The sequence below is a fragment of the Calidris pugnax genome, unplaced genomic scaffold, assembly GCF_001431845.1.
Source record: "Calidris pugnax isolate Ruff unplaced genomic scaffold, ASM143184v1 scaffold24, whole genome shotgun sequence".
NCBI classification, from domain to species: Eukaryota; Metazoa; Chordata; class Aves; order Charadriiformes; family Scolopacidae; genus Calidris; species Calidris pugnax.
This window is the reverse complement of record NW_015090922.1, coordinates 28,218,274-28,242,487: the sequence shown is the minus strand read 5'-3', so window position 1 is coordinate 28,242,487 and position 24,214 is coordinate 28,218,274. Positions and strand designations below refer to the sequence as shown.

Here is a 24,214-nt window from a genome sequence, read left to right as displayed (position 1 = left end):
CTATTAGCTGCTGTGTTTTGGATTTACCACGAGAATAACCATGAGATAACACATGTTGTTGTAGTTGTTGTGTAGCAACGTTTATATTAAGTCAAGGACTTTTTCAGCTTCCCATAGAAGCTTAGAGGGAGCACAGACAGGAAAAGCTGGTCAAAGGAATATTCCATACATGTCATGCTCGGTATATAAACGGGGGTTGGCTGGGGAGCAGGAACCCACCATCACTGCTCAGAACCAGCTGGGCAATAAAGCATCAGATCATGGAGCAATTGCATTGCATCACTTTATTTTGTATATTCTTTATTATTATTATTATTATTAATCTCTTTTGCTACCGTGCCACTAAACTGTCTTTATCTTAACCCACAAGATATTTTTTTTCTCCCTCTTTTCCCTACTCTTCTCAGGAAGGTCCTACTGGGGAGGTGGGATGGAGTGAACAGCCACATGGTTCTAGTTGCTGGCTGGGACTAAAGCACAAGAACAATTTAATACATTTTCTAAATAAGAGTGCAGAGACTTACTGGTTTGATTTGTGACTTCAGACTACAAGAGTTGAAATAACGGTATGGAAAAATATAAAGCTGAAACTTGGCATAAAAATACTCATCACAGTGGCTTAATACTTTTTAATAAAAAACAAAACAAAACACAAACAAACAAAACAAACCAAACCCCCCCAAAAAACCAAAAAACCAAACCAAACCCAAAACAGTCAAATACTTTAAAAAGCAGATGGGGAAAGACAGCTTCAATTCTAGTTTGCAATACTTTTATGTGCTCAGCATAGTTTTATTTGTGGTTTGCACTACTTTCATGCATGGTTGTAAGAGACTGATTTAATTTGTGAATTCTTTGAATTACTTATAAAGAAGTGGCACTATCAAGTTATTATGAACAATGATAACTGATATATACAGGACATTGTTCTCACACCTCCTTTACAATAATAAAATGCCATCCACTGTGATGAAATTACTCAAGTCAAAAAGCTTAGGGAAGTATGAGACCCATAATGTTTTGCAGATCAGTGTTGCAAAAATGTTTCATGGTTGCATTTCATTGTAGGAAGGAAAACTGGTAAAGCAGGGATTTCTCAGTTGTTCAGACAAGTCTGAACCACCTGCTAAAACCAATACATGGTAACTTAAAAATTAAACAAAAAAATACTTGTAAATATAAAACTCTAAAAATAAAAGCTAATGGAACTGGATTAATAGTAAGAATTTAATAGTCATGGTTGTTTATAAGCGAGAGAAAACCTCCAACTCTGATGCAATAGCATAAAAAGAAAGCATAAATAGACCTTAGATGTACAATGCCAGGTGGGTATTGGAAAGTGATGTTACCTCTATTCAGAAAATCTTTCAATTAACCTTTTACTGTGGATCCATTTCAGGCAACCATGTCCAAAACGGACATTGAAAAAGAAATTAGATTTAATTTCAGAAAAAGTTCAAAAGCAAATGTTAAAAATGTTACAGGAATCATGCCTTATACCAGGTGCAAATTATTTTATCTGGGAGTGTATAGATAACTTGTTCATGAGCTATAATTTCCTTTGCAAGAAGGGAACTTGATAATAACTGGTTCTAGAGCCAATAACTGTACATGAAAATAGGATTAAAAATGTTACAGGAATCATGCCTTATACAAGGTGCAAATTATTTTATCTGGAAGTGTAGAGATAACTTGTTCATGAGCTATAATTTGCTTTGCAAGAAGGGAACTTGATAGTAAGCTGGTTCTAGAGCCCGTAACTGTACATGAAAATAGGGTAATTCAGATAAGGAATAAAATGGAATTAATCAGTTGCTGGAAGAACTTAACTAGAGATACAGTGCAATCTTCATCACTGGAAAACTAGGTATTTTTAAAGATGTGCAGTAGTTCAAATAAAATGTACAATTTTGAAGAAGATGAAGTTTTGTTGATTTGAGAGTTATACTATACAAACAAAAAGACTAACTGTAATAATTCATCTTCTGGCCTTAGAATTCTGACATTCCATTAAAGTATGTCTGAGATGTACATCCTTAAAATCACCATTTCCTTCCTCTCACCGGTAGTCCTTCTGAAAATGTAGCCATCATGAAAATAACTGTTAATAAGTACTTCAAGTTGACATAAAGACAAAAAAAATGATCCAGGACTGCTGGGTATTTTTCATCTCTGTTTATCAAAAATTTTTTATATATCTAACCAGAGGATTAATCAGTTATACATGTATAACCCACCATAGACAAAGGTTGGAACAAGTGTTTCCTAGAACATGATGTGGCCAGTAAATTTATCCAAAAGACAATTATAAGTAACAACAAAAACAATTTGTTCTATGAAACAGTTCTGGTGGCAGTATCCTGAACAGATCCCCAGGTGCCTTGTAATATGGTTAAACTTCTCTCCAGGAAAGAAAAGCAATATAATGATTGTTTTAGGCATCTCTACCTGGCCAACCAATTGCATGGGAAGGAGTAAAAATATCATGATTTGAAATGTCTGTCTCTCTGACAAACATTTGGCTAGAACAGGTTATGTAGTTCAAAAGTTAATTAAATTTGGAAGGCAAACTGACACAGGCACACAGTGACTGCATCAGACTTACTTCCTTAGGAAAGCAAAGTTTGGCCAAATAAATATGGCCTTTTCATTCCACTTGGCTTCTCAATTATTTTTTTTAATTGATCTTCCCTGATCAACTAGTATCAATAGATGCTAACATGGATTTTCCCAATGTTATTTTTATAAAATTATTTTTCAGACTAGAAACCAGTTTTAACTTTGTAACAGGTTGTGTATATTATCCGGCTAAGAGTAGGCCACCAAAACTTGCAGATCACTAAATACATTCTTTTGCATTGCAGTGAAAATTACCCAAGAACCAATAGGAACTGCTAGGAGTAGTTTCCAGCCAAACACTTGGTGTCATTTTAGAGGACTTACATGTTTTCTTCATTATGGAAACATACTGAAAAGTCACAGTGTTCAATTAAGAGGACAGGTAATGATGTTTCTACTGATCTTTCTGGTCTCATGTTGTTTGTTTTGCAGAGCTTGGAAGTATTTCGCCCTTCACCTAGGAAAGACAATCAACAGTACTAGCTATCAAAAAACAATGAAATAAGGGAAACAGATCGGATTTAAGAGAGAATTAGAAATAGCAAAGTAGCATGAAATGAGACCGCACTCAAGAAGTTTCTATTTCAAAAGATGGATATATCTTAAGAGCCAGCCCTCTTGAAATATCTTTCCTCATTATTATTTTATTTTTACTCCCAACTTCTTTCAAATACATAAACTCCAGATAGCCTACTTAAGGACTGAAAGGGAGTTGGTAGAATTTAGGTGTGTTCATCTCAAAAAGTGACTCTGAAAGACATATTCCAACAACTCTGAAATACACTGGGTACCTTTCCACTTAGCCTGAAAATTCCTCAGATGCTGAAGTTACAATATAATCAAAAAGCAAGATGGAAAGACACCTCAGTTTCATGTTCCCAAGGAGTCTCCAAGCGATTATGAATGTGCAGTTCACACCTAGGAACTACTAGCGGTGAATTCAGCATTAGGCACAGACACTACATCACTCTCTTTCAAACACCCAAAGATGAAAGCAACATTGTATATTTTAAATAATAACAAGAAATGTAGCAGTCTGTCTTATTAGGTTAGGAGTTTAGGATTATTGAAGCAGCTAAGAATGCAACAGTCGTTGAAGCCAGAAAAAGAGCAAGCAAGAGAAACCAGATCTCTCTTTCCCTGAAGCTCTCTTTTGCTTGCCTTTAGGAGGATTTCAACTCACTTCAGCTAATGTGCAGGTAGTCTGAATGTCTCATTTGGGAACATGAAATCATGTTGCTGAGGTTGCCAGTGCAGTCTTTAAAGATTTTTAAGTACTCTCTATTACCACTAGAAATACCACAGCCAGAGAAATACCATATCGTGGAGGTATTGGTACGGATTTAAAATAAAAAATAAAAAAGAGATTCCTGGAAGCATCAAAGGTAACTGAGAAATGGTACTCCATTTAGACAATAGATGAAATTTTAGGCACTGATTCTGTTCTCACTGAAGCCTTGCACAATGAATTCAATAAAACCCAAATACTTAATAATTCACATTGAGCACATCACTTTTTATAAGCTGTTGCATTGGCCGAGATTTTATTACAGACATACATGCATAATTCTTTCCAGATATGCCAATACTGAACTTCACATCAGCTTCAGTGAGAATTCCATGCCACAGTCTGAGACTCATAACTCTATCATTTATAATAAATTCTCATGATATAAAAAGCATACCGTCAGTAGCCAATAACAACTAGAATATACCATAAACAGCATTCTAGGAGCACTGTGCTACCTATTTCTTTTCCAGATTTCCATGCTTTACTACAGAATTTCTCGTGCTCTTTCTTTAAGTTGATAAGTGCTATGCAACGGTAATTGTGATCAGTGATTAAACTGAAGATCCAAAGCTGCAAGAAGAAGAAAAAACAATTGCAGTAACCTTTTGACACTAAACATACAGTTTACATGAACAAAAACTAAAGGTCCAATATTTAAAACTGTTGATGTAACTAATGAATTTTTGTATATGGAATCTCACCTTGGACCAGAAATCCAATTACATTTGTTCCCAAGATTATCAAAGGATATATTCAATATTAACCACTATCAATTTGAACTATGCATCTAATTCCCACATGTTTATGTCTTGGAAAAAAACTCCCCATAGGCTACTTCCCACAATTAAAAGTCACAGAAAACTTGCATGTAATTGCTCAGTGAGTCACATAGATCAATTTCATGTATACCTTTCCCTTTTCAAGCACCACTATAGTTAATTCTTTCATTTTCTTCACAATACACTGAACGGTAACACCGAAGGGAAACTGCTGGAAAATCTAGTGTAAATATAATATTAACACTAACTTAAAGAGGAGGTGGGATGCATATTCACCTTCATCACATTTTGATTAGAATTCCAACATGCTGAAATCATAGTCTCTTCCATTTATTATTATGTGTTTCATTCCTTGGCCAAAATCGGAGAATCCCATTTTTCACCTTTTTTATTTTAAAAAATATTTATAGCTTGTCAGTGTACTCTTCTTATATAATCACTAATTGTGCTCTTACAAGCTTTCCTGGTTTTCAGGAGAAAGTTTCCATTTTCTAATAGAGGTCTTATATACCATATGTGATTTGTAACATTGAATTATCCTTACTAAAATATTGTAATGGTTCAAAACATATGCAGATTATGAAGCTTTTTAATAGACAGATAAATTAATAATAGTTGACTGTTTTGACATAGAGACTAAGTTTAATAGGTAATTCTTACCTGTCCCTCAGCACATCCAGTGATCATCTGTTTATTTTTTTCATCAATTAGAAGACTTAACAGAGGAAATGCTGTTTTATAAAAGATAAAATTATTTCCAAAGTAGACACAAATCAAGTATTTAATTGTAATACATGAGTCAAAATTGAAGCCTCCTATTCATAAAGACAGATGAAAAAAACCCCAACTGCAATTCTTACAGCTACACAAAATTTCATGTGCCTTAGCCTTTGTGCTGCTCAGGGCTTTCCATTTGCAGTTCTGTGGCCTGCCTTCCACCCAAGCTGCCACAGCAGTGTTTTCTGCAGCCTTTCCCCCAAGCTGCTGTGGCAAGGTTTTCAGAGCACCTGTGGCAGGAGTTTCCCCTTGTTGTTCCCATGTTGTTAGTCTCATGGCGTTGCACCTGCAAACCTTGATACTGTGGTTAGGGCAGGTTTTCAAGGGAAGCAATTGCCACAGGCAATCATGAGGGAATCACCCCTTCTTCCTCTTCTGTCCTACCATGTGGTTTTAGCTTTTAGTTTACGTGAGGTCACCCAATAATATGTATGCACAAATCTTAACAACCAATCTCCATGCAGCTCGTTCCCTCAGTGTGTGCTCCAATCACCACTATTATCACCACAAGCAGGAACAGCCAAAGGGGAGCTTGAGCAGGTCCTGTTGAAAATTATATGGTTCCTTAAGGAAAAACGTTACTGTAAGGGGGGTTTCTGCTGCACTGGAGACAATGCTTGCCTTCCTCCTCTTCTGTCCTCTTGCTTTTATCTTTCCACAAAAGTAGTTTTCACTTTTAAAGTAAGTATATGTGATCAGCTGCAGACACTGCTGATACATCTAAATATGGTATAGTATTTCCTTCCATGTCATATACAAAATTTGAAAGAAAACAAGCATGTAGTATAGAAAGAGTAGAACTGTACCTACAAAACAAGAGAGCTCCGTTTGCATAACTCAGTAAATGGCAAGTTACACAAAAAGAGCTGTTTATGAAAATACACTAAAACTATCTACCCAGAAGTACACTTTAAAGGAAAATATATGTACTACTGGTTTTAAAGTATAATATGTATACTACTACCTAGTCTAATGGAATTGTTTTCACTAAATCAACTAAAAACTTCTATAATTCTATGCTATTGTTTAAGGAGAAAGGATTTTTTTGCCATGAAAAAGTATGTATTTAAAAAAAATAATTACCTGTTAATACTCCTGACTGATATATTAACTGGCCAGTAGAATAGTCCCACACCTTTAGAGAATAAAAAAGAGATAAGCACCTACTGAGATTTTTAAGGAAAATGCAAACTTCAATGGCCATCATGTGGTGAAAACAGAAAAATGCAGCTGTTGAAAGTGATACAATATGGTAAGGATTTTTTCCCAGCTTTTTTTTCTAACTGAAAAGAAACCTAACGAAAACCAAATTTCGTCTTTCATGTTGTTACTTCTATGAGCCATCATCTCCACAAGTACTTTCACTACATTTATCATAGCTACCACAGCTGGGATTGAAAAAATCACAGCCAGTCAGTCCTTGCTTTCTGAACGTGGCTGTGAGCCTCTGTTTAGCTCCCAACCTTTCCTCTGTGTTCATGTTTTGTTTCTCTCTGAATGTAAACATCCTTCTGAAAAGCTGTTTCCTAAGACCTTGTTTCACAAATTTATCTGAAGAGATTCTCACCTGTTTCACTTCTTTAGCCAACTAAAAGGGCTAGCGGAGTATAAGGTTTTGGACACTTCAAGTCACAGGAGCCAACTATCACAGACTCCAGCATGGCTGCCCTTAGAAAATTACCCCTGATTGGCAGAGAAAATAAAACTTGAAGACTGACTTACTAACTTACTTGAGAGACTCACAAAATATTTTCATTTGATTGTCATTTTAGTCCCAACGTTTATCAAGTTAAAAACAAACAAACAAACAAACAAAAACCTTATTCATTAGGATTTTGTGTATTTTATCAAGTCTATTAACTAATATGAAGAAGCATATAGATCTTTTCTTTCAGTCATTTTTACCTTGATTTAATTTCTTAGATCAACTTGAACTAAATAAGAAGCAATCAATCAGAAAGTCAGAATTATAACTATTTCCTAAAATTCCAATTAAATGTTTTGGGTTTTTTTTGTTGGTTTTTTTTTGGTCAAGACTAGGACAAAAATCAAACCCACATTGTCTCCGGAACAGTTAAATAAAAATTGAATTTAGGAAAAAAAAAAGACAAAACCAAAAAACAACCTTTGATATAGCAAACTTTAGCTTGCAGAACCAAATGTTGGGCTATGTTTGGAATCACATAGAGGACAACCAGTAGTAAACTAAACTATATCTAATCAAGGTATCCACCCCAGTATCTCCTGGAAGATACATCTGGGTTCACTCAGGCTCCTTGTTTCCCCTTACTGTCTAAGTTGTCTTCAGTTGTTGTCATGTACAGCAGCAGCAATCCATGGTGTCATTGTATAAGATGTTATCTGGCAAAAAATCCTACCAGAGTGCAATAACCCACCCAAGTCCATGCAATAGCTCAAAATTCTCAAAAGCAAAAATTGCAATCCATGTCAGCAGACTCAAAGTGAAATGCTTTCATTCAGTTCAGCATACCTGAAACATTTCAATTACAGCCAAACTGATAAAAATATTTCATTTTATTTCCACTTGGCAGATTATAATAATCACCAAACTTAATGCTTCACTGTAGAAAGTTTTGACTACAAAAAATCTGCATTGTTCTTTTCAAAAAGAGTAAATAATTTTTGCAATTATTTCCCAAGCAACTCTAAGAACAATGTCCTGATCTCTATGAAGCCAAAGATGTTTTTTGTTTAAGCTTCAGAAAATATTTAAAGGGAAAAAAAGACCATAACACATTCACTAAATTATATTTTTTTAAAGTGCAGTTCTACAATTTCCTTGCCTTAAAGGTTCTGTCTTCTGACACTGATATAAGCATACTTTTCTCCCATGTGCAGAACTCAGCAGCAGTCACTGGAGCTTGGTGGCCATCCAATTCAGCTAGTACAGCTTCATTCTGTGATTAGTCAAGTCAAAATAAAAACAGATTAGTTTTCAAAATAAAAGTTACTATTAGTTAAATGTTATAATAATTAATAACTGTTGCTAAAAATTGTCAGGTTTCGATACAAAATATTAATTCAATAAGATTTCTCTTACAGAAACTGCAGCCCTGTATATCATCCTGCTGGCAAAACCACTACACATTACATTTGCCTCTTCAGAATGAGTGATATAGGAGTAATTTTTCAGATGGCCTCAGAATGTTTTCTTCTTCTAAGTTATTGAGATATTTTTTCATTTCGATTCTTTTAATATATTCTTCTGTCTGTTATATGATTCTATGATCAGCCATTAATCCAAACTTATTTTCATCTCTATGAAAAAAATGAATGCTTTTGCTTAATCATACTGGCATTTCTGTATCATTATTTTATTCCAAAGTGAGTAAGTTAAAGAAATACCAGCACCATGGCTACAAAGAATGGTATCTCACCTTTGCACTTAACATGTAGATGCAATTTCCAGCGCATACTGCCACCTGTTCATCATCCGGACTAAATCTTACATGAAGCACCATTCCCAAAAGAGTTCCTATAACAATTCCTCGAGGTGATAACCCTGCAGCAATTTTATTGTTATTGAGACTCAATGAAATATAAAACTCTGGTGCAATGAGATTCTTAGAAACTTTGCATAGCAGTTATCTAACCACAGCGCTATCCCGGTTTCTGCCGGGAAGATGCACAGAACAACCCACAGTTTAACTACACCCAGCTATTGGAAAGCAAAGCACAGAACGATGCACAAGCAGGATTCCTCCCTCTGCCTTGTTACCTAGATATGATCTGATACTCTTTGAGATTCTAACAATAAGTGTGCCGATCAAATCATACTTCCACAGGAAACTGCCAGGGACAGGATTTTTGGAGATACACCCAAAGAACCCAATAGAGCCATGTTCATTTTGGAGGCAAGAACTCCTAACTAAAGCCCAGCAAAAATACTTCTTCCAGGATAATATCCCAGCCAGTCAGCCATCAAGCAAGGAGGACTTTCCTTCTCTTGGTTTTAATTCGTCTGTGGGAAAGGGCTGAAAGAGGAAGTATGTCACTAAATACAGAGTCAGATTATAAGACTAGTTTTGAGAACAGGCTCATATTTCAACCCTCTCTGTGTGACTTCATTCTGGTCATCTCACTGGTTCAAGCAGGCTGGTTTCTGCAGCTCCCTATTTTATGATGCCAAATTTAGGTATGTGAGGAGATTTTGAACATCTCATTAAATTTTAGCATTTCATAGGCAACAAATTAACTAGGATACAGGCACAACAACTATACATGTCCTTTTCTAGATTTTATCCTAGATGCTGTGGAGTGTTTCTACAATTGATTAATGTGTCAAGATCTAGGATGGAGAGATGGATGACACAAACAACTCCCTAACTTTCTCCCTCACAGAAAACATGCCAAGACTGTGCAGAGTACAGTTTGGGGAGAGAAAGACTACACAGCATCTGCCGAAGTGTCTGTGGATAGAGAGGAAAAGAGAAAGGGAGCAGCATCAGAGAATCTGGCTTTCAAATGTCTTTGTACGAAAACTATACAAACTCTTTGTCTGCTACCAACTGTCTATTTCTAGCTTCCATTTTTCTCTATGTTACTTTTACATGGACTAAAATGTAATAATGACATTTGTTATAAAAGCACCTATAATTTTCACTTCACAACACTAATTTTCATAATATGTAGATTTGCAAATTCATTGTGAAGTAGAACTTCTGCTTTCTTTGTGTTAGACCATCATAACTCTCTTTCACTCATGCACTCTCCTCCCAAATCAGATACTCACCTTGCTCCTCCGCACATGTGACAAGAGTGCTCCAGACAGGCAGAAGGAGAGGCAGGACCAGACAAAAGTACGATACAAAACACTAATTCTACAGATATTCCAGAATAAGTAGCATTTAGTTATTTTGGCATTTTATGCTTAGTTACGTAGTTCTGAGATGATTAAAATTTTGCTGTGTCTTTTATTTCACAGCCTTTATTTCACGCTGCCTCTGCACTCTGCTTCTCCGCGTCTCCTCCGAGGTTGCCCGCACCCGCCTGGTCCCGCACAGCACCTTGGCCAGCTCCCGGGGCCAGCCACTCGCCCCTGGCACCCCCGGCCTCACACCCCCGCGGGGCTGCGCGCCGGTGGGCTCCCGGGAGCGCGGCGGCTGCTAACGCGGGGTCTTCTGGAAGGTATGGTGACCAGGCTGGCTGGACTACTGGCCTGATTCAGCTCGGCACTGCCGGAGTATGCTTAGTTACGTAGTTCTGAGATGATTAAAATTTTGCTGTGTCTTTTATTTCACAGCCTTTATTTCACGCTGCCTCTGCACTCTGCTTCTCCGCGTCTCCTCCGAGGTTGCCCGCACCCGCCTGGTCCCGCACAGCACCTTGGCCAGCTCCCGGGGCCAGCCACTCGCCCCTGGCACCCCCGGCCTCACACCCCCGCGGGGCTGCGCGCCGGTGGGCTCCCGGGAGCGCGGCGGCTGCTAACGCGGGGTCTTCTGGAAGGTATGGTGACCAGGCTGGCTGGACTACTGGCCTGATTCAGCTCGGCACTGCCGGAGAAGAGCAACAGAGAAATAAAGCGCTATTTGTCCCTGTTAGGGCTTCTGAACCTGAGTGGCTAACGCATGCTACTCCGAAATAGCAAACTTTTTATAGCATTAGTAGTGAAAGAAAAGGAGGTCTTGGGGAGTTGTCGGGCTTCTGAACCTGAGTGGCTAACGCATGCCACTCCAAAATCTACTAATGGTATAAAAAGGAAACTTTTTATAGCATTAGTAGTGGAAGAAAAGGAGGTCTTGGGGAGTTGTTTTCTAAGGTGGCGATTGATTGGAGACTGGCTGGGCATTGCTTGTAGGAGGTGGTGAGTAACTGCTTTTGCATCACTTCCTTTTCCTATATATGTAATATGTGTATGGTATATGAATAATACTCTACCTTCTTGCACTTTCTGTGCGCATTCATCAAGATCCCACACTATTACACGTTCATGAGAAGCAGAGCAGACAAGAAGTGGATTGGGTTTACTTCCAAATGACACCGCCGAAATTGAGTAATGATGTCCTGACAATAGTAATGGCTGACAAACGCAGTTAAAGAAGAGTTAAATGAGTGGCTTCAAACTAAGATTATGAACAATACAAAATTACAGATGGTTAACATTATCAAAACAACTAATTTTTCCTTACTGTTTTAAAATCACTCAATCAACTACAATGCAGCTGTCTGGGATGGAGTTAACTTTCTTCATAGCATCTTGTGTGGTGCAGTGCTGTGGATTTTGTCACAAAAACAGTGTTGATAACACACCAATGTTTTGGCTGTTGCCAAACAGTGCTTGCACAGAGTCAAGGCTTTCTCTTTTTCCCTCTCTGTCCCGACTCCAAAACAAACAGGCTGGGGGTGCAATAAAGAGTGGGAGGGGACAGAGCCAGGACAGCTGACGTGGCAAAAGGGTATTCCCAACCATATGATATTGCTTCAGCAATAAAAATGAGGTATTGGATGAAGAAGGTGCTGCGGGGCTGAGGGGTTGTGTTCTAAGCTGACCATTGATTGAAGGCTGGGGATTCGTCTGCTTGTGGATGATGAGTATCACTTCTTTTTTCCTCTTTTATTCACTCGTTCAATTATCTTTATCTGGACCCGGGATTTTTTCTCACTTTTCCCCATCCTATTCTCTCCCTCACCCCGCTGAGAAGGAGTGAGCAGGAGACTGGGTGCTGGCTTAGGTGCCAGCCAGGGTCAACCCACTACAATAGCTTATATTATCCTAATCTCAATAACAATGCTGATAACAAATGCTAATGTCTTCCCAGCATTAAAATCAAACCTGTCACTCCTACACTACTCCCAAATATCTTGTTTATATCTTCCTTTTGGGCTTCCTTTTGAAGTAATATCCTATAAAGAGACGTATTCTGGTTTTACCTGAGCAGTTGCAGTATTCCAGACGCACAGCTCAGTGCGATTCCAAGGGAAAGCACAGTGATGGTGGCTGCACGCCAGCTGTACAAGGGACTCGGACAGTTCGGATTTAAACAAGTGTTTTTCGCTGACCACGTCAGGATTGCAGCTTCCTTCAGCAGAACAGCGGTCGCCGCCGCTGTCCATCCCGCGGCTGACACGGGCCCCGCGGGGAAAACCCCACGGGGGGCCGGTGTCGCCTCGCCGGCTGCAGCGGGGGGGTCCCGGGGCCACACAGCCAGCCGCGGGGAGAGGCGCAGGGGCCCGCCCGGCTCCGCGGATCCCGCTCTTGCCCGACCCCACAGCCCGGGTGTCCAAGCGGGACAGACCCCGGGTGCGGCGGCACCGGGGCGGCCGCCTCCCCCTTAGGGCCCCGCGCGGCTTCCCCGCCCTCCCGTCCCCCAGCAGCGCGCGGCGCCTCGCCTGGGCAACGGCTGAGCGCGCGCCTAACGGCTCTCCCGCGCCCCCTTGCGGGTGCCCAGCGCAGCGCAGGCCTCAGCCAGCGGCTACGGCAACAGCGACGCGGTCGCTGCTTCTTTTTCCATGTGTCCTTTTTCTCTTTCCTTGTGTCCTTTTTCTCTTTCTCCTAAACGTGTCGGCGGCCCCAAGGGGCCTTCGCCCTCCGCACCAGAACGCTGGGCTGCATAGAAAGCACCGTGGTCGACGGCGGCCGTTCTCCCCGCTGGCTTATTGCAGCCTGTTCGTTTTGAGGCAGGAATGAACAGAACAAGGTACATGGGTTGTGTGAAAATCGAGAGCTATGAAGGCAGCACATTAGCTTATTCTGTTAATACAGGGCCCTTGGGGAACACATAGATTGTCTTGAATCTCTCGGTACACAGTACACTCCGTGCAAATTTGGTTTTCCAATATCAATCCGTTTGTTTTGCTTACAGTTTTGAAGAGCTTAGACAATTTAAGGTAAATTTGTTGAAACCAACAGGTACTCAAGAGCAATGATTTTTTTTATTTCTCTTCACACTGTGTTTTTTCTGTTCTGTGACCTTAGGTGAAGTTTATGCTGATAGTCACATAAGCTTTCACTGATTGTTGAAAGGCAACCTATCCTCCAGTAAGTGTATTACCTCCAATTTCAGTGCAGATAAAATTAGATTTCTCTTAAGAGGCTTCATTGTGAAAAATGCTTAACGTGTAGAGAAATCTACATATTCCATCACTCAAGTTTGTCTCACCATCCTCCTCGAATGTGTCATCCTTAACTCAGAGTTTACAACTATCTACATCTTACTTTTCTAGGCTGCATAGGGAGGAGTCCAGAGAAGGGCGACAAAGATGGTGAGGGGTCTGGAGAATAAGTCTTATGAGGAGAGGCTGAAGGAACTGGGGTTATTCAGCCTGGAGAAGAGGAGGCTGAGGGGAGACCTTATTGCTCTCTACAACTACCTGAAAGGAGGGTGTAGAGAGGTGGGGGTCGGTCTCTTTTCTCAAGTCACAGGTGATAGGACGAGAGGAAATGGCCTCAAGTTGCGCCAGGGGAGGTTTAGGCTGGATATTAGGAAAAATTTTTTCACTGAAAGGGTTATCAGGCATTGGAATGGGCTGCCCAGGGAGGTGGTTGAGGCACCATCCCTGGAGGTGTTCAAAAGACGGGTTGATGTAGTGCTGGGAGGTATGGTTTAGTGATGATGCTCCTTGTTTGTTGTGTGGGTGTCTATTTTTGTCAGTTAGGTTGACGGTTGGACAAGATGATCTTTAAGGTCCCTTCCAACCTAGAAGATTCTGTGATTCTGTGATTCTGAGTGTCACCAGTAGGTCAAGGGAGGTCATTCTCCCCCTCTACTCTGCACTGGTGAGGCCACAAGTGGAATACTGTGTCCAGTTTTGGGCTCCCCAGTTCAAGAGGCACAGGGAACTACTGGAGAGAGTCCAGCGTAGGGCAACAGAGATGATGGAGGGACTGGAGTACCTTCCTGATGGGGAAAGTCTGATAGAGCTGGGACTCTCTAGCCTGGAGAAGGCTGAGGAGAGACTTTATTAAAGCTTGTAAGTATCTAAAGGGTGGTTTGAGGGAGGATGGAGCCAGACTCTTTTCAGTGATTCCCAGTGACAGGACGAGGGGCAACGGGCACAGGCTGGAACATGGGAAGTTCCACTCAAATTTGAGGAAGAACTTCTTTATGGTGAGGATGACAGAGCCCTGGAACAGGCTGCCCAGGGAGGTCATGGAGCCCCCTTCTCTGGAGATCTTCAAGACCCACCTGGATGTAGTCCTGAGTGATGTCCTATAGGCAAATCCTGCTTTGGACCCCCACCCGAGGCGTGCCCTGAAGCGAGAGAACGCAGTGAAAGCCCCCCCCCGCTTTTGTCCGTTCATAACAAGAGAAGGGCGACAAAGATGGTGAGGGGTCTGGAGAATAAGTCTTATGAGGAGAGGCTGAAGGAACTGGGGTTATTCAGCCTGGAGAAGGAGCACCTTATTGCTCTCTACAACTACCTGAAAGGAGGGTGTAGAGAGGTGGGGGTCGGTCTCTTTTCTCAAGTCACAGGTGATAGGACGAGAGGAAATGGCCTCAAGTTGCGCCAGGGGAGGTTTAGGCTGGATATTAGGAAAAAAAATTTCACTGAAAGGGTTATCAGGCATTGGAATGGGCTGCCCAGGGAGGTGGTTGAGGCACCATCCCTGGAGGTGTTCAAAAGACGGGTTGATGTAGTGCTGGGAGGTATGGTTTAGTGATGATCCTTGTTTGTTGTGTGGGTGTCTATTTTTGTCAGTTAGGTTGACGGTTGGACAAGATGATCTTTAAGGTCCCTTCCAACCTAGAAGATTCTGTGATTCTGTGATTCTGAGTGTCACCAGTAGGTCAAGGGAGGTCATTCTCCCCCTCTACTCTGCACTGGTGAGGCCACAAGTGGAATACTGTGTCCAGTTTTGGGCTCCCCAGTTCAAGAGGCACAGGGAACTACTGGAGAGAGTCCAGCGTAGGGCAACAGAGATGATGGAGGGACTGGAGTACCTTCCTGATGGGGAAAGTCTGATAGAGCTGGGACTCTCTAGCCTGGAGAAGGCTGAGGAGAGACTTTATTAAAGCTTGTAAGTATCTAAAGGGTGGTTTGAGGGAGGATGGAGCCAGACTCTTTTCAGTGATTCCCAGTGACAGGACGAGGGGCAACGGGCACAGGCTGGAACATGGGAAGTTCCACTCAAATTTGAGGAAGAACTTCTTTATGGTGAGGATGACAGAGCCCTGGAACAGGCTGCCCAGGGAGGTCATGGAGCCCCCTTCTCTGGAGATCTTCAAGACCCACCTGGATGTAGTCCTGAGTGATGTCCTATAGGCAAATCCTGCTTTGGACCCCCACCCGAGGCGTGCCCTGAAGCGAGAGAACGCAGTGAAAGCCCCCCCCCGCTTTTGTCCGTTCATAACAGACCCCCCCGCACCCCCGAACTCCGCCACAGGCCACAGGCGGAGTTCGGGGGTGCGGGGGGGTCTGTTATGAACGGACAAAAGCCAGGCCCTGACGGTGGCCACACACCGGGGAGAGCATGTGGAACGGGGAGTTCCGCGTTGCCATGACGCCGCTGCCAACTCTCGCGAGAACAGGGAAGGGCTCTCGCCGCCCCGCCCCCGGGGAGGGGAACGGGCAGGGGCGGGGCGGCAGCGGCGGGAGAGCTCGTCGGTAACGGCGGTGAGTGGCGGCCCCCCCCTTCGTTCCCCCCCTTCCCCTCACAGCCCCAAGTCTCTTCACTCCCTCCTCAGCCGGTGCCGCGCCCGGTGCCGCTGCTGAGGGGTACGGGGTGAGGGGCGGCCCGGCCCGGCGCTCTGCCAGCTCCTCAGAGGCGGCCTCCGCGGCCGGAGCCAGGCCGGGCCCGCCTCAGCCCGCCCCTGGGGAGTGGTTTGGCCGCGACTTCCCTCCGCCCGGCTTCGGCCGCCGCACGTCGGCGAAGTCTCTGCTGCTCTGCTTCGCCCGGGCCGTCTCCTCGCCGCAGGTCGGAGGTGAGCCGCTCCCCGGCCCGCAATAGGCGGGGTGACGCCGGAACCGCTACCGTGCCCGGCAGGGCCGCCGGCGGGACCCGGGGAGGGCGGCGGAGTCGGTCGGAGGACCCCGGGAGCCGGCCGTGCCCCCCAGCGGCTGTCCCGCCGCCGACGGGGAGGGAGGGAAGGAGGGAGTCAGCGGAGGCGGGCAGGGGCGCTGGTGTCTCTGTCCAAGGTCTCCCGAAATCCCCTTTCCTGCCAAAACGCTTTCCTCGGTCCCTAGGTAACTTATTTTCTGCTCAGACGGTGCAGCTCTTCCCGTTCCTCCGCTCGGATATTTCATCCCCGCTTCGGTTTAAAAGTGGCAGAGAGTCAGTTTCCTGACACAGGGAGACAAGAGGCAGAAGAGTGTGTTGTTTGGTTTTTTTTTTTTCCTGTCGCTGTTGAGGGGGATTTGTCAGTCTGGCAGGTTCTGTGAATGCCGTGCTTCCTTTTATGCTGTCTTTGCAGAATTGTGGCCTTGTATTGTAGAGGCCTCTGGGACAGAAAACAGAAATACTTGTACATTTTTTCCCTAGATCTGTTTAACTGTAAAACCTCTGAAGTTTTAAGTGACATCTCAGTGGAACTAGCGCACTTTGTTTTGATGCTAGCAGGGTGCAAAACAACTTACTGGTAGGTTTAATGTGTAAGATAATTGTACTGTCCTTCTGGAAGGAATGAGGGGAAGTGTGGCTCCTATACTTGACTGTGATTTGCATGTCAAATTCAGTCAGCTGTGTACTTAGGAAGCCTTCAGCGAGGTTCAGAGCTTGCTTCTTTGTATGCACACACTTAATGCAACTGTTGAGAGGACCAGCGTGCTGCCGGCATGCTCAGGCTGCCTGGCTGGGAGCGTGCAACAGGGAGGCAAAGGTACAAGAGCTTTAATCTTGCAGCAGCCCTTTCCCTCTCCCCCTTGCCCCAGTAACTTCAGCTTTGTGTTCTGTAAGCAAGTGCTGTAAAAAGCTGAGCATTTGCATGGTAACAAAATCTTCAGGAAAGTAAATGCATTTTTTTTGTGGGAAAGTATGCCAAGTGTAGTCCCAGAAACAATCCACACCACAGGAACATAAATTAATATATTATCTCACTAGATAATTTGGGTTTTTTTGTAACTCCATTCCCAGTGGAAGTCAGAATGCATACTGCTCCATACATCCAGACTGGCACCTTTGCTGTCTTCTGAAGTTAAGATGAGAGGATGGGAGAACAAATAGGATTCTCTAAATACCCGATACAAAGTTAAGCATCTTCAGGCATGTGAAAGCCTTCTTTTTTAACTGTTTTTTTTTAAACTGAGGCTAAAAATTATTACTGGGTTTCATCTCATCTGTGTATCTGTCAAATTTGGTATGTATGCAGGTAGAATGAAACTAAAGTCTCTATCAGTTCTGGATGAAAAAACACCCGCTTGATTAATTTCTGCTTAACTTCTTTCAGAAATTCAAGTCATTTTAATTCTACAGAGCTGTGCATCTTAGCAACGGGTTTTGTTACCGGTAAAAAAGATGAAAAGTTAATGAATAAACTTCATTGAAGTTGCTTGTCTTTATGTGGACTAGTGGTGATTTCTAACATCACCAAATTAAAAAAAAAAAAAACAAACAAACCAGTTCCTTCCAGGAATGGAATATGCTAAAATCTGGATTATGTTTTGTATTCACAGGGTAGTACACGGGGCGCAGGAGTCTGAATATAACTTAAGACCATGGCAACACGCTGGAGAAGAGCATTGATATTTGTGGCAGCTCAAGTACTATTTGTGCTAAACACTTTTGAGGAAGAGGATGTACCCGAAGAATGGATTCTTCTTCACGTTGTTCAAGGTCAGATCGGAGCAGGAAACTACAGCTACTTGAGACTAAATCATGAGGGAAAGATAGTACTTCAGATGCGAAGTTTGAAAGGTGATGCAGACTTGTATGTATCTGACATGACACTTCACCCCAGCTTTGATGAATACGAGTTACAGTCTGTAACTTGTGGCCAAGACGTTGTCCACGTTCCTGCACACTTCCGGCGCCCAGTGGGAATAGGGATTTATGGTCACCCTTCTCACCTGGAGAGTGAGTTTGAAATGAAAGTATACTATGATCGAACAGTTGTACAGTACCCCTTTGGTGAGGCTTCTTACAACCCCGAGGAGATGGAGGCAAACCAGAAATACTCACAGTCTACAGAAGATGAATATCAGGATGGGGAGTCTGTTTTCTGGACTATACTTTTTGGAATCTTGAAATTAATACTTGAAATTCTTTTTTAAAAAAATTGATACACACTGGACTAAATCACACTTCAGCCTGTGAAATTGGATACAAATGACTTGCTGTAATATTTAATAATCTTTGTTATGTTTCCTGAGGAGGTATTCAGGTTACTTTTCCTAAACCAGAAAGTAAGTGGGGGAAAAAGCCATATTTTAATTTTATATTGTAAATCCTCCCCATGTGTAAAATAAGCAGCAAGGACAGTATTTGCAGTGTTCTTCAGAAATCAGGGCTTCAAAATGAATGTACAGTTGGGATCTTCTTAAATTCACTTTAAACAGGTGCTTAGGAAAATCAACTCCAAGTCAGTATTTTCTATTGTTGTTTTAAAGAAAAGTAAAATAACAAACTGCTGCACTTCAGTGCCCCCTCTCAATTTAGAGCCTATTTAAAAAGAAAATCTACTCCTTTTCTGATACTGAGCAAGTATCTCCAGTAAAAATAATTAACAATGGCTTTTGAGCATACACAAGTGGAGGAGCCTAGGGTAAAGGAAGGAAAACCCAATCAGTCACCTGAGGGGATAGATGATCTGTGTTTTGACTGTTTGTTCTCTGCACCAAGTCAGCCATCTGTCAGGCAGAGGTCTGTCCAGTCACTCGTCACCTCTGCAAATCCGTGACCTGAATCAAGCGCGTGTCACTTCTTCACTATTACTGCAGGGAGAGCAAGCCTTCAGCTGTTGTTACTTGTCAATATGACATTTTCATTCCTCGTTAAAAGCAACGCAGCATATAGTATCTTGAACTTGAGAGGTGTTTTCTTACCACCTCCCTTTATAGCTTTTTGTGATTGATCTTTTTAGTACACCTTTATGAATAAGTCATTAGCTTGCAACGAAAATTCTGCTGAAATGAATTTGCAGTACGTTGTAGGAAAGTCAGGTCCTGCCCACTCTTCTTTGAAAGTTAGTTTTTCCAGGAGTATTTTTTGCTTTCGTTGAGTCTTTCAAAATAACCAGTTGCTATGCAAATAGTATATGTTTAAATTGCTCTGTAATTTTCTTTTCGCAGAGCTTACTGATGAGTGCACTGAAATAAACAAGTACGATACTATAATTTTATACAAACGGTGCATGTACGATTTAAATTTCATTACTGAAAGCCTTCTCTTTCTGAGAGGGAATTTGGCTCTATCTCTAGATACCTGAAAGAACATTATCAGTGACTTCTATCACAAAAAAATCATTATATAGCCAAAATTAAAAGTTTATTTGGTAAAAAGAAAAAAAAAGTGGTATTGTTCCTCTTAGAGTGGTTGGTTAAATAGCACCAAAGTATCACTTTAATTTGTGCAGTTAAGTTTTGGACAGCAAGTTTTGGGGATTTTTTAGCCCTCCTTGCTGTTTTTCCCCCTTCTTCCTCCTCTTCGGGGTACGGGAGGGTCTTTCTGACAACAATCACAAATCCAGCGACCTAAGAAAAGAAAGTTATCAATTATTGGGAAACTTCCTTTGTTACTCATTCATCTAGTTACACACCTTCCACACCATTCTACTAATAGGTGCTCTTCCATTTGCAGTACTTCCTTTAATGTAAACAACCAGTGCTTTTCCTTAAAGTGTAGGCTCTTTTCTAAAAGGGTACAGAAAGCAGCATATAAAATTCACCCTCCATTGTGGACTCATTACATCTAACAGCTGGTGACACTAATCTTTGTGGACCTCAAAAAGTGCCAGCACTGCTAAGGAGGTGGTTATTAGGAAAGACCTCGATAAATGATGCTTGAGTTTGCGAGCTGTATTTTCACATGAATGACCCCAGTTGGAGGTTTTGGGCAGCTGAGTTGAGCAGAAATGAAGGGCAGTTGGGGGATGTTGCTCTTCTGCCACAGGTATGGGGTCCCGCTCCCCAAACCAACGTCAGTTATTTCGGTGCAGTCAAGCAGCACAGATTAAACTGCTGGCAGGGGTTCATCGCCAGACCTTGTACTAAAACTCATTTACTGAGGGAACAATAAAGGGTTGAGCAAAGAATAGAAGTATTTATCTGTTTATATTACAACGGCTGGAATCATAAAGACTGCTTTGGTAATTTTGTATTTTGTAAGCATGTAATCTATTTAGTTTAGATTATGTCCTTAGGTCAGCCTGAAAGTTAAATTGGCTACTGGAACTGTACTGAAGTGACAGCTAGCACCAGTGCTTCCCAAAATGGGACTGTACAGTGTATTTGAAGAACTGTAGTTACAGCCAATATGTCACTGCAGAACTTACAGCCACTAAACTAATTTACCATGGATTTAGTATTACATGAAAAGCAACAGTACCACGTTATTTATATGTCTGAAGCTTTCTTTACACTGCCTTGAGTTGGCCAGGTAGTAGGAGTGACCAGGTAATTTAAAGATACAGGCTGCCTGACATCTAGGTACTTCACTTCCAGCTTTGATGTTTAAGAAAAAATGGGAAGGAATGGGTTTAAAAAGGTGTTTACAAATATTAAATTCAGCATACTTTTTACTTTAGAAACTGAAATAATAGCACAAACACTTTATTAATGTGAAAGCTATAGTCCAGCAATATGCAGCAATAAAGCCTCTTTACAGATTTCTTTTATGAAAAGAGGTAATTATTCTCAGTGTTCTGTGGATATGGGAAAGGAAAAAAAACTACCAACAACCTACTTCTGAGTGAGTCTGTTCGGATTCTGTTGTAAAAGCCAATTATATTTCCTGTACAGGAATTGCCAGGTTAAACTGTGCACAACCAAATATACAGAAATAAAGCTTATTAAAAAAATTGGGTTCTACAGCGTGAATGCTTTCCTGCACTGTTGCTTACTCCTACCCTTCACACTTCTTTTAAGCTATTCTTCCAAAAGCAATGCATATATTAATTCTGACGGACAAAGCCCAGGACTCGGAGGAGGTGAGGAGGAGGTGGGAAGGGAACAATTAACTCTTACTTTATTACCTGAAGGGATCGCGTCAAGCCCCACACAAAAAGTGTGATAACCACGGTCACATACATCACAGAACATCATTTCTTCTTCGTGGTGAGGCTGCCCACATATAATGCATGTTTTACACTCCATACATTGCCAAGGGTAAGTCTTAATCATAGCAACAAGCTCCGGGGTCATATCAAGGCAAGAAGGGTGGCCTAGATTGAAACCAATATTATTACTTTTGCATCTGAAACAAAATGTAAAATCAGTTAAGACTGTTTTGCTTTCTCAGAAGCTGAAGCTTCGCTCCCCTCCTGGTGAGATCCCAGAGCGCACCGAGCGTGCTAGTACCCGAAACATCAAACAGAGATGGAGTCTTAACGAAGGACAGAAAAGGCAACTGGGCTGTTGGTAGACAGCTGTAGGCAGCACTAGGAATTTCCACAAAAAGATCTGGGAAACAAACTCCCTTAGGAATCCGCTTAGTGTATGCAGATACTTACCGCTGTTGTCACACTGGGAGCAATGTATAAGAGCTTCAGCTTTTCCTTTCTTGTTGGACTCCTTACCCTTCAGACAAATTCCACATATAGCATTTGGAATGGCCTTTGGCTGGAAGGGTAGAAGAGGGCTATAAATTCATTCCAGAAGAATTGACAGATTTAACAGGAAACGTCATGTATCTCCTTATGCTTAAAATTAATGAACTATCTGTTATGATGGGTGAACCATAAAACATATGACAATAATTGACAAGCAGCAGCACTGAAAAAACTCTTAGATTAACTACACAGAATTTTGCATTTGGCACATGTAGCGAGTTGTGTGTATTGGAGCAAAAGCACGTACTCGCTTCTTGCATGAATTCATCGGCTAACATTCCCCTCCATGTCAATTAAATGTGATGTAACATTAAAAAATTCAGTATTTTTTTCCAATATAGAATACTTGTTTATGAATCTCAATGCAGACTTCTTGACTATGGAAAAAATCAAATCCAATTTTCCATTTGCATTACATTTGTCCCTAAATACAGAAAATTAATTACAAAAGCAGTAATCTTGATTTCTGTATCTTTAGTTTCAAAATACCTGGTTAGCTGTGCTGTACATGGCTATCTGCTTTACCATTCTTTCTTGTATCCAGTCGTAATCGCTGTAAGAAATACACACCCTCGCATTTAACTACAGCTGGACATTCATCATCTTTCCAAGTGATCACCTGGAGTGTACTTGAGTCCATGAGATCCATTTAAAAGGCAAGAGAGAAATAGCAGGCTCTTACAGCGAGTAACGTTTGTGTACAAATTCTGTGTCCCAACCCAGAAACGCACCAATGGTGTTTTATCCCAATGAGAACCAAGGGATTTCAGAAACATTTCAGTGGTTGCATTGTTGAGCTTTGACCTCTGCATAATGAAATTTGTGAGAAATGCCATTCAAAATTAATATAGTATTCACTGATGTTAATGTGACTAGTGCCAGAGTTTTACAAATTGTTGCTGCAAAGAGGCAGCTCGTAGAGGGAGTTCAAGGCATATCCTGTTTTCCAAGTAACTGAATGGCTCGTCAGTGAGAAATGAAAGTTCCAGTCAACTACAAACCACAGAAGATGGGAGAAGAGTGAAGTTTCATTTTAAAATAAATTTTAAAGTGAAAACAGAACTCTCTATATATATACACACACATATATATATGTAAAAATGACTGAGACAACTTCTTTTTGAGTTTGTCTATTTCCTCAGCCAGTTTTTTCTAGCACCTAGCAAAATAGTATCTTGACTCATTTTTAAATAGTCAGGATGCATTTCTTTAAGTTTGCTGAAGTTTTCAATCTGCTTTTTAAGTTATAACCTAGCTACAGTCTGTTTCAAGGTGTCTGGTCTAAAGAGTTTTATTTAAGAAAACAAAACACCATACCAGCTGTTTATAGGTAACTTCCTTCAAAAGATGACAGAGGCATTCATACAGACTTTTTTTTGCTTATTTATTTTAAAAAAAGCAGAGTCAACCTGTTTTATACATAAATATAATAAAACAATAAAAGAAGTCTAACATTCACAAACGTCTCTACAAAATAATAAATATAATGAAAGCAAAACCACACAAACTTTTTTACTGTTACCTACTCCGTGTGTCCTACATGTATACCTCTATACCCTGCTCCTCCCAACAAAAGTGGCACATGCTTAAACCTTGTCAGTGTTGCAGCATTTACCCTTCCGTTGTTTAGGCTACATTCTAATTTTTTTTTTAAATTGTGGTTTCATCTATTTCTAAGTAAACCGAGCCTTTCTAGAATAGCGAGTGCACTTTTCTAATCAGACTTCTAGTTTGTTATGGATCTGTATTTAATACAGGCTTTAATACAGAGCAGTAATCCCTTCTACTCCAGCAGAACTGAAGCGAGCTGCTTTTCGGTCACTGTACCCGCGTTAGGGTACGTGCAGTTAACACTCTGATACACTCTGATAACTCTACAGTGAGACACACTCTGATACACTCTGATAACTCTACAGTTAACTGACAGAGACGCATTTATTAACAACGCTTCCATCTATTCTTACTTCACTAAATTGTGTTCATTAGAAATCGTGCGTGTTGAGGGGGGTAAGAATCACAGCCTATTAATAATAAGTTCCAACAGTATGGAAGTATTTTCACAAAAATGAAAAAAAAAAAAAAAAAGG

General features: G+C 41.3%; 3 protein-coding genes across 8 annotated transcripts in view; 1 reads left to right on the top strand and 2 right to left on the bottom strand.

Moving 5' to 3' along the window:
- WDR27 (WD repeat domain 27) overlaps nt 1-12,540 on the bottom strand; it is a 118,983-nt gene extending 106,443 nt beyond the window's left edge. Inside the window, exons 1-8 of the mRNA XM_014950497.1 lie at nt 12,358-12,540; nt 11,365-11,506; nt 8,865-8,989; nt 8,271-8,384; nt 6,550-6,601; nt 5,350-5,420; nt 4,366-4,480; nt 2,944-3,076 (exon numbers count right to left, since the gene is read on the bottom strand). Of these exons, the coding sequence (XP_014805983.1) occupies nt 2,944-3,076; nt 4,366-4,480; nt 5,350-5,420; nt 6,550-6,601; nt 8,271-8,384; nt 8,865-8,989; nt 11,365-11,506; nt 12,358-12,540 (935 nt within the window). The remainder of the gene's footprint in view (nt 1-2,943; nt 3,077-4,365; nt 4,481-5,349; nt 5,421-6,549; nt 6,602-8,270; nt 8,385-8,864; nt 8,990-11,364; nt 11,507-12,357) is intronic.
- LOC106893110 (chromosome unknown open reading frame, human C6orf120) lies at nt 11,947-21,377 on the top strand. Of its 4 annotated transcripts, none has more exons than XM_014950782.1 (2): nt 11,947-12,007; nt 18,037-21,377. In XM_014950782.1, exon 2 carries the CDS (start codon nt 18,079-18,081, stop codon nt 18,631-18,633), a length of 555 nt encoding a protein of 184 aa, XP_014806268.1. In that variant the 5' UTR covers nt 11,947-12,007; nt 18,037-18,078; the 3' UTR covers nt 18,634-21,377. The 4 variants fall into 4 exon arrangements, with proteins under 4 accessions (XP_014806268.1, XP_014806264.1, XP_014806265.1 ...); XM_014950778.1 differs by lacking the exon at nt 11,947-12,007 and adding an exon at nt 16,001-16,041; XM_014950779.1 differs by lacking the exon at nt 11,947-12,007 and adding an exon at nt 16,186-16,349.
- Nucleotides 19,825-24,214, bottom strand: part of PHF10 (PHD finger protein 10) — a 20,350-nt gene continuing 15,960 nt past the window's right edge. For all 3 annotated transcript variants that reach the window (XM_014950775.1, XM_014950777.1, XM_014950776.1), the window contains 3 exons: nt 22,029-22,137; nt 21,552-21,740; nt 19,825-20,052 (listed from right to left, as the gene is read on the bottom strand). In XM_014950775.1, the coding sequence (XP_014806261.1) occupies nt 19,967-20,052; nt 21,552-21,740; nt 22,029-22,137 (384 nt within the window). In that variant the 3' untranslated portion in view covers nt 19,825-19,966. The remainder of the gene's footprint in view (nt 20,053-21,551; nt 21,741-22,028; nt 22,138-24,214) is intronic.

What these genes read in the sequence shown, in the direction of transcription:
- LOC106893110 (XM_014950782.1), top strand. Translation starts at nt 18,079, where the DNA reads ATGGCAACACGCTGGAGAAGAGCATTGATATTTGTGGCAGCTCAAGTA.